This window comes from Xenopus tropicalis, chromosome 1 (assembly GCF_000004195.4).
Source record: "Xenopus tropicalis strain Nigerian chromosome 1, UCB_Xtro_10.0, whole genome shotgun sequence".
NCBI classification, from domain to species: Eukaryota; Metazoa; Chordata; class Amphibia; order Anura; family Pipidae; genus Xenopus; species Xenopus tropicalis.
This window is the reverse complement of record NC_030677.2, coordinates 24,122,600-24,136,865: the sequence shown is the minus strand read 5'-3', so window position 1 is coordinate 24,136,865 and position 14,266 is coordinate 24,122,600. Positions and strand designations below refer to the sequence as shown.

Here is a 14,266-nt window from a genome sequence, read left to right as displayed (position 1 = left end):
TCCAATGTTTTGGTTATAACATAACAAAGCTCTAACAACAACCTGAACCACAAATGCAAATGTTGCTCTATGACTAATCCAGCAGCAATGTTTTAAGCATCACCATCTGTGTATAACTGTATATATATATATATATATATCAGATAGTAGTGGGTAATGCTCCTCAGCTGTTCAGCATTATAGAATATGCTTACATGTTATTAGACAGACTAAAATAAGGGAGGACAGCTGAAACTCATAAACTCTGAGAAATAAAGGGTGGAGTCACTAGTGGTAATAGATACGTTGGGGCTGAGTGGCACTAAGGTGGTTATACATACCGGTATACAGAATGTGTCGTTAGACCTGAGGTTTCCTATTCATCTTTGGAATGTGTGCCCAAGGAACTATAAACAGGCATTTTCCTTCCATGGATCATGGACATTTCAATGAGTGGGTAGATTTAAACATTTTGGCCGCTTGCCTACAACTAACCACAACATTTGTAGTTGTAGAGTCAATGTGACAATAACAACAGAACAATAGTAACAAAAGATGTTCCTGACTGATGTCTTTACAAGCAAGGCCTGTGACAGGCAGTCTTTTCTATAAAGGATAATATTTCCACGACTGCAGTCTTCCCATTATTCAGTTATTGTGCTATATATAACAACTATTTCTCAGTAATACAATGATACAATGAGTGCTTGGCTGCCTTTAGAGAATTGACAAGCATTTGCATGTTAGTAAGTTGTGGAGTATAATAAAGGTCAGTGTTTGGGTGCCCCCCCAGTTCCTTTTAACAGATGATGATGGACGGCATCACATCACACAATTTATAATTCATAGTGGCTCTTTATGAACTCCACCCCCAGACTATCCCTCAAACATACTTGCTGGTTCCTCTATCTGATATCATAGGTAATCACTAAATGAGCATTCACATGAGGTTTTGTGTATGTAGCACCTGTAGCTTTGGCCCTGCTACAAGAGTTGAGTGCCAGGACAGGAATGCAGGTGGAAACTAAGAAGACGTCCCTACTAGGAATAGGGAATTACATCATATGTTTGGGGCTGCTGTCCACAGTAATGCTGTCATTTCCACCCATTACCAGTGACTTAAAGGGGGAACTCCACCCAAACACAACTTAAGCTTTTTAAAAATTAAACATAATTTTATGATACCACTATGAATGTCACTACTGGGGCTGCTATCACTATGGTTTCTTTGCTCTTCTGAATGGCGCTGACTGCATTAGTTTAAGTGCAAACATTGCTTTCATTAGTCTAACTTCCACTAAACCCACTGATTTCCGTGGGTTGGTTGCTATAAGCTAACTGCAACCTTATGCTAGCAATTGAGTGTACAGCAAAAGAGCTGTGTAAATCACAGAGATATTCTATAATATTGCCCAGGTGCCATTACACACAGCGTGTAGGTTTAGAATAATATTTCCCAACAGTACAAAGACAAAGAGTTAATCCTATGTATACATACGGGGGTACAACTAGATTAGGGGGTCATATACCTAGGAATTACTCAAAACTGATTAGAAACATGCAACAATAACTATAACCACAACAATCCTAAATATACAAAAACTTAAGGGTTCAATGATTCATTTGTGGGTTTGAATTTTGTCATATTGTGTGTAAATGGTGGCAAACAAAAATCGGGGCCGCTACGTTTTCTGTGATCATGTTTTTTTTTTTTGTGATCACAATTTGTTTTTTTTCTGCCTCCTTTATGAGAACTATAACGGAAAATGTGCCACTAACTTTAGAAGTTTCTTCTGGGATGACTTCTTCTGAATATTAAACTGAACTGCATCCGGAGCATCTCATATGTTATATTCTAGTACAAAACCTGCATCATTTTGTACAGGTATGGGACCTGTTATCCAGAATGCTCAGGACCTGGGTTTTTCCAGATAAGGGAGCTTTTTGTAATTTGGATCTCCAAACATTAGGTCAACTAAAAAATGATTTAAATGTTAAAACAAATGGGATTTTTTTGCCTCCAATAAGTATCGATTATATCTTAGTTGGGATCAAGTACAGTTTATTATTAGAGAGAAAAAGGAAATATGTTGTAATATTTTGTTTTATTTGAGTAAAATGAAATCTATGGGAAATGGCCTTCTCGTAATTTAGAGCTTTCTGGATAATGGGTTTTTCAGATATCGGATCCCATACCTGTATATTAAAGTTATTAAAGGAACAGGTCTTCTGAACTGCATGAACGGAATCTAATTAATAAGTAAAATGGAGGCACTGTACAATATTTTATCCCTGGCTGATAAATTTTTTATTAAAAGGGTTAATTTAGCAGGGCTGTGGACACCGACTCCAACTCTTCAGTTTTTGGTACCCCCCAAGTCCTACTCCAGGAAACCAAAATTGCTTCCAACTCCACAGTCCTGAAATTTAGGTTTATTTTGAAGGTGAATATGGGTATTCACCCTTAGGGGGTACACTTTCATTTCTAATATTGTTAGTCTTCATAGCTATCCATCAGTAATGTAACCCCTATTTGGCTGTGAAAACAGGCAATACCAGCTACATAGGCATGGGGTACATAGGACTCTAACACACAAGATGGGCTTTCTCTACGTGGAAATATCCAAGGGGTGTAGGCTGTGTGCAAAGAATGGGCACCAGAAGGTTCTTTTACGGTAAAACAGAACTTAACTTGTTTATTTGCCCAAGACAAATGATCCACAGTGTTATGCAATACTCACTCAGAGAATTAAGCAAGTAAAGGCACAGAGGATAGAAAGGTATGGTGTCCACCGTTTTATCCCACCTCAACAGAGTGTGGGCAGGGTAAAGACAGCCAAACAGCACGGCACCACTGTGGGGAGTAGTCTTGACAAATATCTGTATCCTCAGGATGTGTACCTTAGTGATCAAGGATCTCAAACAGCTGACTATGGATCAGGGATAGGAACTGACCTGATACCTGCATCTTAACCGTGTCCTGCTCTAAGGCAGCAGTGCCTTTAGGGAAGGGTACTTCCAGCTAATTTCTCCTGGTTGGAGCCAAAACTGCTCTTTCTAACTAATCTCACTGTCTCACTTTCCTAGAAAGTGCTGTGACAGATGTTATCCTGTTCTTGCTAATCCTCATTCAAGGGGCCCCTGTTCCCCGACTTTCACTAGAGTCAGATGTTTCTCTAGGGTAGATGGCTTACTGGGGCTCTGTTGATCCCAGGCTCAGTGGAACTTGCATCTGAGTTAACAGATGCAGCCAAATTGGAGGATCCATCCCTTTGCTAAACACTATATGAGAGTGCAAAGCGAGTGGTCTACCTATAAACCAAGGCACATAATGCTAATATTAAATTAGATACATGGGTCTTTGCCCAGTAACAAGGAGAACGAAGGAAATGGTAGGGTTTAAAGCCATATGAGCATATTAAACCTATGGGTCCCTACAGTAAATTTATATAATTGCATGTTTCATGATTTTTACCACTGAAGACATTGATGCAATGACACAAATTAGCAAGAGCAACAAGAAAGGAACAGGGTGGAAGATTATTTAATGTCATTACCTTTGGGATCCAGACATTCTTCAACAGAGCTTGCTGTAAACTTATGTCCCAAAATATCTTTGAAGTCGATGAGAAAGTTAATGGATCCCAGAGGGGACTCAATGTGAGCCTTGTCTGCAAAGGATACAAATCATTAGCCATGAATACAGGTGAGGGATTAAGCACATCTGAAGGGCCACAAATGCAAACATTTCACTTTATGGTGTCAAATAATCAAGCACACATACAGAAGCATTTGGTGTACATGAAGGGGGTCATTTAACAACATTTGAATTGGAATTTTTTCCACAATTTGATTTTTTTGTGTGTGCTTAAACTCACAATATTTGAATTTTAAGTGCAAAAAATATGAAACTCGGATGTAAAACGTTGACACCTAAAAGCTTGTGAGTTTTTGTAGACGTCAAAGAGAGTTGTCCTCTGTTCAACATTTTTTTACTTTTTTTCTAAACTCAAACATTTGAGGTATTCAAATTTTTTAATAAATATGCAAACATTTGAGTTTTTATTTGAAAATAAACTCTAAAATTCACAAACTCAAAAATTGATAAATGAGCCCAGAATGTTGGTTCTTGTGAAATACCAAGAGCTGTTCCTGGTGTAGGTGCTGAGAAGTCTAACCCTTAAAACCTTTAAACATAGGTGGTCCAGTATGATATATAATTCACCCCTTCTGCCCTCCTCTACCACTCAATGGCTTCTACAGTCACCTTTCAAGGAGAAGGAAAGGTAAAAACTAAGTAAGCTTTATCAGAAAGGTCTATGTAAATACAGCCATAAGCATAAGAGTGCTCTATCAAAAGAAATACAGGATTTCTTGTTTTCTTTTGTGTAAAAATGTACTTTGGTATCCGACTTCGACTCTCAGAAAAATCCTTCATTCCCCAGCCTGAGTCTGTGCAGCTCTCTCCCCCTCACATAAGAATTCACTCCCCCTCCCATCAGAATGTGTGATCTGAGCTAGAGCTGCAGCACCGAAGCTAATAAGACCGAGCTAAAATGGCAGCTGCTATCCTAAACAAACGGAGGGAGCTTCTAGGGCTGTTTACTCAGGTATGGTAAAGCTTTCTGCAGATTAAATATAGCGTTCTAGGTAATTGTGGGATTTGGAGGATGCAGGCTGAAGGCAGGCTGAGGACAGTCAACTTCTGTTCAAACTTTATTATTATATTAAAAAATCATGAAATGGCTGCATACTTTTAATTGATGTATATTGCAAAATTTCTTGAAATTATGTTTACTTTTCAAAAAGCTCAAGTTGTGTTTGGGTGGAGTTACCCTTTTAAAATCAATTGAAGCAAGAGGACAAAAGGCAACACATTCTTTTCGCTTAATGAAATTTGTTGTTGGATTTTGCCCAGATCTGAATGTTCAAATTTAGGTTGTGGGTTGGTTCCATATTTGGCAGAATTTTTCCCCTCAATTAAAAAAAAAAAAAGAAAAAAATCTGGCTCTGGTAAATCAGTAACTGAGGCTGCAAACACACTGACCTTCATGGACTAAATGCACCAAGCTAAGTAAGTAGTTGCTAGTCTGCTGAAGCAGAACGTTGTTGTCGCCTTCGTATGTGCAGTTCGGGTCATTGTCGCTGCGGATGTCTCCTAATCGGTTCACTTAAAGAAATAGAACAGATATAAGTAGAATTTAAATATTGTTTTTGAATTAAAATAGTTTGCTGTGAGTGCAAATGTACATTGGTTAGTCGCATCTGTATGCAGGCACCTACAAGCTTGCCCTTAAAATAATCATCTCGAGTTATTTTATTCTCCATACCCAGCAGGCATAACACCAAAGTTATAAAAAAAAAACCCAAACAAGTATGGCTGCTACTGGGGCTGCTGTTATGGCCACTCCTGACTAATATGGCACCTTCTTGGCCTGTGTATAGGCCTAAATGACAGCATAACTAGTCGATATCTGATCTTTTGGGGGTTGTTAGATATTGATCAATAAGGCTTATAAAAAACTCTATGAGATTCGATTGTATGCAAACCAATCAGTTAAGTCAGAATTAGCTCACAGCCTGGGTGTATAAGAAGACCATGTCCCTACTTGTTATATCACCATTTTCATTACTGTACTTATAATTTAGTCTTTTTTGGTTCAAGTCCAGTCTTTATTGTCAAAACTTTGCTCAGGGCCCCACTTACCTAACAGCAAGATTACACGATTGTTTACCCCAAATCTCACCCTAACTTTCCCTCAAGCTGGGGTTCCAGGAGAACAAATCGGCATTTCCTCCATGTCACCCTAAATGACCTTTAGGTTGGATCCCACCAGCCACTGTTCCAGCCTCTCCTTGGGGGTGGCTAGCCATACAATTTGGGAACTACTGCCAAAAATAAGCTGCTAAACATTTTCATGACATTTTACAGAAATAATTAACTTGATTTTCATTATTTTTGTTCACTGGAAACCTGTGTGCGACCTCTGCATTTGGAGAAAATAGCCGTCCCTTCCAAGTGACTAATTATGATTCACAGATGACTTACAGTAAGTTTCTTGATGAAAAAAAGCCCTTTTGCTTTGTGTCTGATTACCATCAGGGCTCAGTTAGCAGCCCACGTGTAACCTGTATGTCGGAATGCACAGTCTGAACAAGTGCCCATGCTGCTAAATCTGTTTATCTGTAAGCTTAGCGCAGGCTGCAGGGGATACATATGGAATGGGATCATGTCCACTCTTGTTATGGTAATTGCACTGCTGACACTCACTAGCTAGATAGCCATGACCTCCGCAGGCTTCCCGACATTCCTGTGCCCCGTGCTGAGCAGTCCAAGAGGCCAGGGGTTTACCGGCACAGGACAAAGCATGAATCTCCTTGCCAAGTTCAGCCTAAAACAGAGTAAAAGATAAATAAAGATAATAAAGAAATAGAAGACCACAGTAAACACACCACCATAATTAGGAACACAAATCTATGTCATTTAGCTCTCTATAGTTGTCATTTACTTAGGGCACCGCTGTGTGCAAAATGTAATTATTGATGCAATCACCATGTTTTTAACCCACAATGCAGCATTACCCCCCCCCATATTTCCAGTGTCACTGCGGTCCCTAGGAGTAGTCGTGCAGCTGATGTGTCAAAATCGATGCAACATAAATTGAACGCATTTGGCGTAAGAGTGATGTGTGCACCCTATTGTCGCAAAAGCATCATGATGATTGACACAAGCCACTAATGGAGCCCTAGATTTACTGCCTGTTTCAGAGGTGGCGGTAGCTCCAGGGTTCATACAGCAACCTGTGCCAATAGGCCTAACTGTACGAGACATTGCTCATGTTGATGCAGGTACCTAGAATAAGAGGGAATTGTAGTGCAACTGACTGCAGCCAAGCGCAACGGAGGTGTGGTAAGTAAATGACCCTTATATATTTACCAATGAGGTGAGCTAAATGGGGCTGATCCAAGAACTCAGCCCTTGTGCCGACATGTGTGGTCTGAAAGAGCAAACATCACAAAGCCTTGGCTAGATATTTATATCAGGGAGCTGGTACACAGGACTACCAATTCAGTCGAGAATGACCAACTAGCATCCAAGTACAGTATCTGCCTGTGTATGGTGATCTTAAAGTCTGTGCCACACAAGGCACTCAATGTTCTCTAAACAGAGTGTTTCTTATTCAACAGGGGGTGGTTTACCTTTAAGTTAACTTTTAGTATGTTGTAAAATGGGTAATTCTAAGCAACGTTTCAACTGGTCTTCATTCTTTATTTGTTATAGTTTTGTAAATGATTTGCCTTCTTCTTCTGTTTGCAGCTTACAAATGGGGGTCATTGACCCCGGCAGCCAAAAAACTATTCCTCTTCTACAGTTTTACTGTTATTGTTTCTTATTAAGTCCTCTTCTATTCATATACCAGACTCTACGTTCCAATCAACTCCTGGTTGCTAAGGTAATTTGGGTTCTAGCAACCAGATAACTGCTGAAACTCCAAACTGGAGAGCTGCTGAACAAAAGTTGAAACTACAAACGAAGACCAATTGCAAACTGTCCCAGAATATTATTCTTTACATCATACTATAAGTTAAGGTGTCTTGACTGAAATGCCATTGTTTCATTACCTTGGGCCCCCAGATGTTGCAGGACTACAACTAACATTGGGGGAGCCATGGTTAAAAAAACAGAGGTGTAACCTATAACATAACAACATATCATTTCAGTTAATTTTATAATTCTGCTTATTGTATATCTATTAATTACATTATAATGCCCCATACACAATCATTTTAAACTAAAATAAACAAACCCTTTTCTATTGCACGGATAAAACCAAAGGGAACTAAAGGAACAGTGGATTGTAGCTGGCACAGATGTATTTTTTCCATCTAGTAATTGACTGTACAGGCAGTTCATGCCCTTCAGATAATTGGGAATGTGCGCCACATGCTGCGGTTCAACTGGAAATTCTTGCCATTTTTGTGAGGGAAGAATAAAGGAAGAAACTTGGAGAACAACGTGTTTATAACAAAGTCTGACGTTAGGTTTATAATAATGTTTATTGGGCTGGGTAAGAAAGTATAATAAATATATGTTAAAACTGGAAAATAGAGGTAAAAATAAACAAGGCAATCTAATTTTAGTCTTTGTTATTTACAAAAAATAAACAAGATTTATCTAAAGAATTCTAAATTACTGTACATAATTATCTTCAGTATCCATTTATATTATCTTAAAGGATAAGTAAAGCTTTAGAATTAGTTGATTGAAAATTGAAGAGAATTGAGAGTGCTATTCTAAGCACTTTTGCAATTTACATTCATTATTTTTTTTAATTTCAAGATATTCAGGGTTAAAGTACTGTTAATAAGAATGCATTTTGTTATAACAGCGCCAACTGCTGGTCGGTTTCTGAACATGAAGTAGTCGAGAACGTTGTTAAGGAAGTTGTCAGGAGAAAGAAAGAGGCTGATCTGATGTTCTTCTGGTTAGGAAAAACATGAAAAAAGGGGTTTCTGATGTATTTCCTAACCAGACACACATCAGACCAGTCTTCTTCTTTCTTCTGACAACTTCCTTGTCAGAAAGTGACCAGCAGGTGGTGCTGTTGTAACAAAAGGCATTCACTGTACTTTAACCCTTAATATCTTGGAATTAAAGAAAAAAAAATACATGTAAATTGCAAAAGTGCTTAAAATAGCAGTGTCAGCACTTTTACATCCACTTATTTTAAAGGTTACTTATACCTTAATGTAATACAAATAAATACTGAAGATAATTATATACATAGTATCATAGTATTATATACATACTGTATATCAGAATTCTTTAGAGAAATCAGATTAAAAGACTAAAATTAGATTGTCCAGTCTGCTATTGCCAGCCCTACCCCAACTCAGTTCTGTAGTTGCCTTCAGACACTGACATGACTGACTTTGGGATCAAGTACAGTATGTTTCAAGCCATGCAATAATTACTGTAAAGGCTAAATATGCACTACAACTAGACATAAGCTTGTCCCAAACAGCCCAGCCCAAACAGGATTAAGTATAATGTACTATTTTCTTATTATAGAGAGTAGGGAAATAATTTAAAAAAAAAAAACTTGAATTATTTTATCAAAATGAAGTCTATGGGAGGTGGCCCATAATTTAATGCTTTCTGTATAATGGATTTCTACATAACAGATCCTATACCTGTACCCATATAATGCATTGTTTATAGTTATTAAGCAAGAGCATTTCAGGAACCTATGTGGCAGTTTAAATGTGCAGTCACCTACTACTCTTGTTTAATCTTGTGCATTTACCTGTCTTTGACTCTTATCCTTCATAAAGATACCAATCTGAAGTTCTACCAAATTCATGAAGAAGGTCTTTGAGAAATAGTCAAGAGCATATGCAGCGGCCAGATAAGGGATAAGTCGCCATTGCTGGGGAAATAAAAAAGCAATTATTTGTAACGCAAACTAAAACATAGTTCAGAATTCAATATTTTACCTTAAAGGAATACTGTCATAGGAAAACATGTTTTCTTTCAAAACCCATCAGTTAATAGAGCTTCTCCAGCAGAATCCTGCATTGTAATCTGTTTTTCAAAAATGCAAACCGATTTTTTATATTTCATTTTGAGCCACATTCTTCATTTTCTAGGGTCCCTCACCCATGTGACCTGTGCTCTGATAAACTTCAGTCACACTTTACTGCCGAGCTACAAGTTGGAGTGATATCCCCTCCCAGTTACATGGGAGTAGGAGAAACAATAGGTTAGCTGAAAGCAGTTCTAATGTGTAGCGCTGGCTGAATTATTTGCTATGTAAACAGGGTAATTTAGAAATAAGTATACCATAAAAATCATGACATTAAGCCTTTAAGCATAAGGGCTCTGGCACAGTTGCGGGCGACTAATCTCCCCGAAATGCCATCCCACCAGCGAAAATGTAAATCGCCGGTGGGATGGCATACGCGGCGGCGTGATTTCAGTGAAATCACGGAAGTTGCCTTGAGATTTTGCCTAGTTGGAATCTTAATATTACTCTCTCTCTTCTTAGTTTCAGTAAAGATTTGATTTTACAGTCTGTGTTCTTTCTGCTTATGTATAATGATTATTTTCACCCATGAAAGCCTACTATTACTGAAAGATATTTGTAAGTGGGACAATATCGGATTCTGGTCTGGGATTAAAAACAGGCCCTGGCATTTCAAGTACACAGAGGCCCAAACAGCCCCCTAGCAGCCCAATAAATAGTGAGTGTCTATGGCATCTTATAGCAGCCCCTCTGGCATTTGCCTGAACCCACAGATTGCCAGTCCGGGCCTGGGTCCTGGCATTCCAAGTACACAGAGGCCCAAACAGCCCCCCAGCAGCCCAATAAATAGTGAGTGTCTATGGCATCTTACAGCAGCCCCTCTGGCATTTGCCAGAACCCACAGATTGCCAGTCCGGGCCTGATCAGATTGATAAGTACAATGCAGTGACTATGTACTGGGTTCCACACTTCCTGTAATAATGGAAACTACTGTATGTCCATACAAATGCTGGTCTCGGGCCTTCCATATTAATTAATACCACAGTTTTCAATATACTAGCATACCTGCAGTTGATATTCCAGCACTGGTATCTCTTCATCTTCTGTGGGGCCAAACTGCCGACGGGTTGCTGAGAAACGAATTGCTATGGAAATGGCAAGTTTCAGGTTCACTACAGCCATGCTCATGATTGAAACCCTTCCGCTAGATAAGGTTCCGAGAGAAGCGCCAAGACGTTGCTTAGGATCCTAAATTAAATGGGTTATATTATTAGTCACAAAAATAATTGGTTTTGTTCCTAGCTGTAAAAGAAGATTTTACATGAGTCTGCAACTACACAGAGATCTGTGCTCTTTGCACTAGGCCAGGGAATACATAATGTTAAGTGTTGCCTGCTGCATTATATAGCATTCCTTCATACATATATGTCCCCATTTTAATTGGCAAAATGGAGTGGTTGTGTGTGCCAGATAAGAAAAGCACTATAGGGTTAATTTACATCCACAGATGCAGTGAACAACTTGTGCTTGTCCCTTCAGTGAATTGCATCTAAAACAACTTTCATTAAATGTACTTTGTGCAAATGCGCTCCTTGCACTTCCATATAGTTGCACACAGCACTGTTTAGTTGCGTGCCAAGGCAGCTATTGACGCATGGCATGAAGAACTCCACAGGGTTGGACTGGAGCTTCCGGGGCCCCCCAATGTAAACTCAAGAGCCCTCCTCCCAGCATCCCGCTTCCATACCCCACTGCACGTGCCGCATACGGTCACCCATGTGACCTGTGCTCTGATAAACTTCAGTCACACTTTACTGCTGCGCTGCAAGTTGGAGTGATATCCCCTCCCAGCAGAATAGTGGGAAGGGAGCAAGATAGCAGCTCCCAGTAGGTATCAGAATAGCACTCAATAGTAAGAAATCCAAGTCCGGCTTGGGACTCCTCCAGTTACATGGGAGTAGGAGAAACAATAGGTTAGCTGAAAGCAGTTCTAATGTGTAGCGCTGGCTGAAAGCTCAGACTCAGGCACAATGCACTGAGATGGCGCCTACACACCAATATTACAGCTAAAAAATACATTTGTTGGTTCAAGAATGGAGCTTCCTGGGCCCAGTGGGCCCCCCAATGTAAACTCAAGGGCCCTCCTACCAGCATCCCCCTTCCATACCCCACTGCACGTGCTGCATAAAGTTTGGCTCCCTTCTCTCTACTTTGCGGCTGCAATTGGGGACACAGAACACTGGAAATGACAGCAGGCAGACTGCAAAATATTCAGTGTAACTGCATCCAATTTGTGACGCAGTGAACATGCAGCGACATCCATTTCGATGACTTGGCCGCAGTTGTGTCAGATACAGCAAAGCTGAATCATACGCCACACAATTCATAGCATTGCATCAGCAATCACACATGAATCTTGTGTCCAAAACTGTACTTTGTTCACCGCTCTAATGCTCATCAAGCTAGCATCGGTATGGTAGAAAGGTCAGATCTCTCTACAACTTATAAACTGGTCTGGACTGGGATTCAAAATAGGCACTGACATTTCAAGTACACAGAGGCCCAAACAGCCCCCCAGCAGCCCAATAAATAGTGAGTCTATGGAATCTTACAGCAGCCCCTCTGGCATTTGCCAGAACCTACAGATTGACAGTCCAGACCTGCTCATAAGAACATAAGATTAGATAGACTGGATCACTGTTCAGCAATACATAGAAAGAGCAGATCTCTACCTTATAAGCACTTGTGTAGGTCCCACTTGATGTGATCTCGCCAGTGCGGTTCAAGAGGTTTTCTTGAGGAATTCGAACATTGTGAAACATAGCAAATCTATTTGAAAATTTAGAAAAAGTATATTATTCCTGAAATGAATAAAAGGCAGAAAAAATAATACCATTTTTTTTTCTTCTCATTTTCAGCTGATGGTGTATCGGTTCTATGTGGGTAGGTTTTAGAGCACGTGGGCAGCATCTGTTGTGGGGAAGGGCCAATGTATATCCAGGGAAAACTGTCAGTTACAGGACAGAAAGCTGGAATGTGGCCAACGAGAAGAGAAATCAAGTTGGAGTTGGAGGAAATGCATGATCTAATGGCTCCATATGTGACGCAATTCATAAATCAAATTTGTTTTTGAAGAGCGTTTATTCTCTCCACAGCATCGCCTACATCAGGTTTTGTTTTCTTGTGTTTTTGGCAAGACTGGGTGAGCATTACTTTGTCAAGATACTGCATTCTCTGAGGTTAAAGAGAAATGTGGGATGCACAGATCAGTAGTAAATCTGCCAAAAGCAGCCACTGTAACCTGAAGGATCTGGGCTGGTTGTCAGCAAACAAAGAGAACCAAGATAAATATCTAAAGCTTTAGGGTAATAAAGCTTTGTCCACAATATTTAACAAGAGCAAGTTCCAAATGAAAGTACAAAAAACAAACTGATATTCACATGTAACAATGTGTGTTGTATTTAATGGCTCTGGCTGCCATTTGAGATTGTTCAGCCAGGGATAAAGGCACGCTCTAATTGAAAGAACCCTGTTTGTTTCAGAAGAGGAGCACCGGCTGGGAAAAAGGTTGAGGGACTTTGCCCTTCCTATATCCCCATCAAGTAATCCATCTTTTTTCACCATGCCTACTCAGTAGAACATACCATCCTGATCCAGGAACCTGAATTGACCACCTCAGAACTAGCTTACAGCTGGTTTCAGCTTTCCACCATCGCTCCTACTCTGCTTGCGCCACTGAGAACTTTGCTCTCCCTGCCCTTAATATCCCTCTTGCTATTAGCCTTAGGGTGAAGACACACAGAGCTACTCGCAGCAGCTACTTGTCATGGCTACAGAAATAGACAATGCTGATCATTTACTGATAATTGGCTCTATGTGTGCTCTAGCAGTTGCATTTCTCAGTAGTGTCTATGGCAGGGCATTTGCTGGCATTTACTAGCTGTGACAAGTAGCTGCTACTAAGTAGCTCCATGTGTCTTCACCCTCACTCCCTTTGCCTAATGCACAGCTTTTTAAGCTTCCCTTCTTCTGAACAGAAGCTGAAATACAGGCAGATAAAAAAGAAGCGACAGTGACCATCCTCTGCTTTAGTGGAAGCGGGGCAGAACTGTCAACCAGAATACAAAATTGTCCAGACTGATACCCATATAGAGAATTTTATAGGAGTAATTTATTAACACAGCCACAAGTGTGGTAGCACTAAAATGGAGGCAAACATTGAGTTTACTCACTCCATTGATTAAAGTTCCTTGTGTCCAAATATGCTCCTTACACTTCTGTATAACTGTGCCAAGTGGCATTGTGTCTGTTCTGCCTCTCCTGCAATGGGGAACCTTGGGGCTACTGCCCATTGCCCGCACTTTCGGATGCGGTCGCCATGTGTTCTTCCCCACAATGCACCAGGTTCCTCCAGAATTCATGCATCATTATGTGGCCAAGCAATGAGGGCATTAAATAGGACGCAAATGCACTACATCTGATTGTTGCGCACTGTGTCTGGCCCAACTGTGCCAGCTTCACCAAAGCAGACGCAGCTACACATGTACTCCACAGTAAATGGGATGCTGTTGTGCTTAATATTTTCACATTTTGCCAGGTGTCAATTCCGGTGTTCGCTTGTATCAGTAACAGTGTCCTGCATGCAAATGACATCTGCCCCTGATTTTTATAGGTGCAAGTGTGCCGGGTCTATTGACACAAGCTGCTGAGGGAACTCTGGCACTACCATCACCACTGGAGGTGCACAGCGGCACGCATCA

General features: G+C 40.2%; 1 protein-coding gene across 1 annotated transcript in view; it reads right to left on the bottom strand.

Moving 5' to 3' along the window:
* acox3 (acyl-CoA oxidase 3, pristanoyl) overlaps positions 1 to 14,266 on the bottom strand; it is a 49,129-nt gene that overhangs the window by 17,947 nt on the left and 16,916 nt on the right. Inside the window, exons 8-13 of the mRNA XM_002938641.5 lie at positions 12,239 to 12,335; positions 10,572 to 10,754; positions 9,288 to 9,410; positions 6,251 to 6,371; positions 5,027 to 5,149; positions 3,537 to 3,650 (exon numbers count right to left, since the gene is read on the bottom strand). Of these exons, the coding sequence (XP_002938687.3) occupies positions 3,537 to 3,650; positions 5,027 to 5,149; positions 6,251 to 6,371; positions 9,288 to 9,410; positions 10,572 to 10,754; positions 12,239 to 12,335 (761 nt within the window). The remainder of the gene's footprint in view (positions 1 to 3,536; positions 3,651 to 5,026; positions 5,150 to 6,250; positions 6,372 to 9,287; positions 9,411 to 10,571; positions 10,755 to 12,238; positions 12,336 to 14,266) is intronic.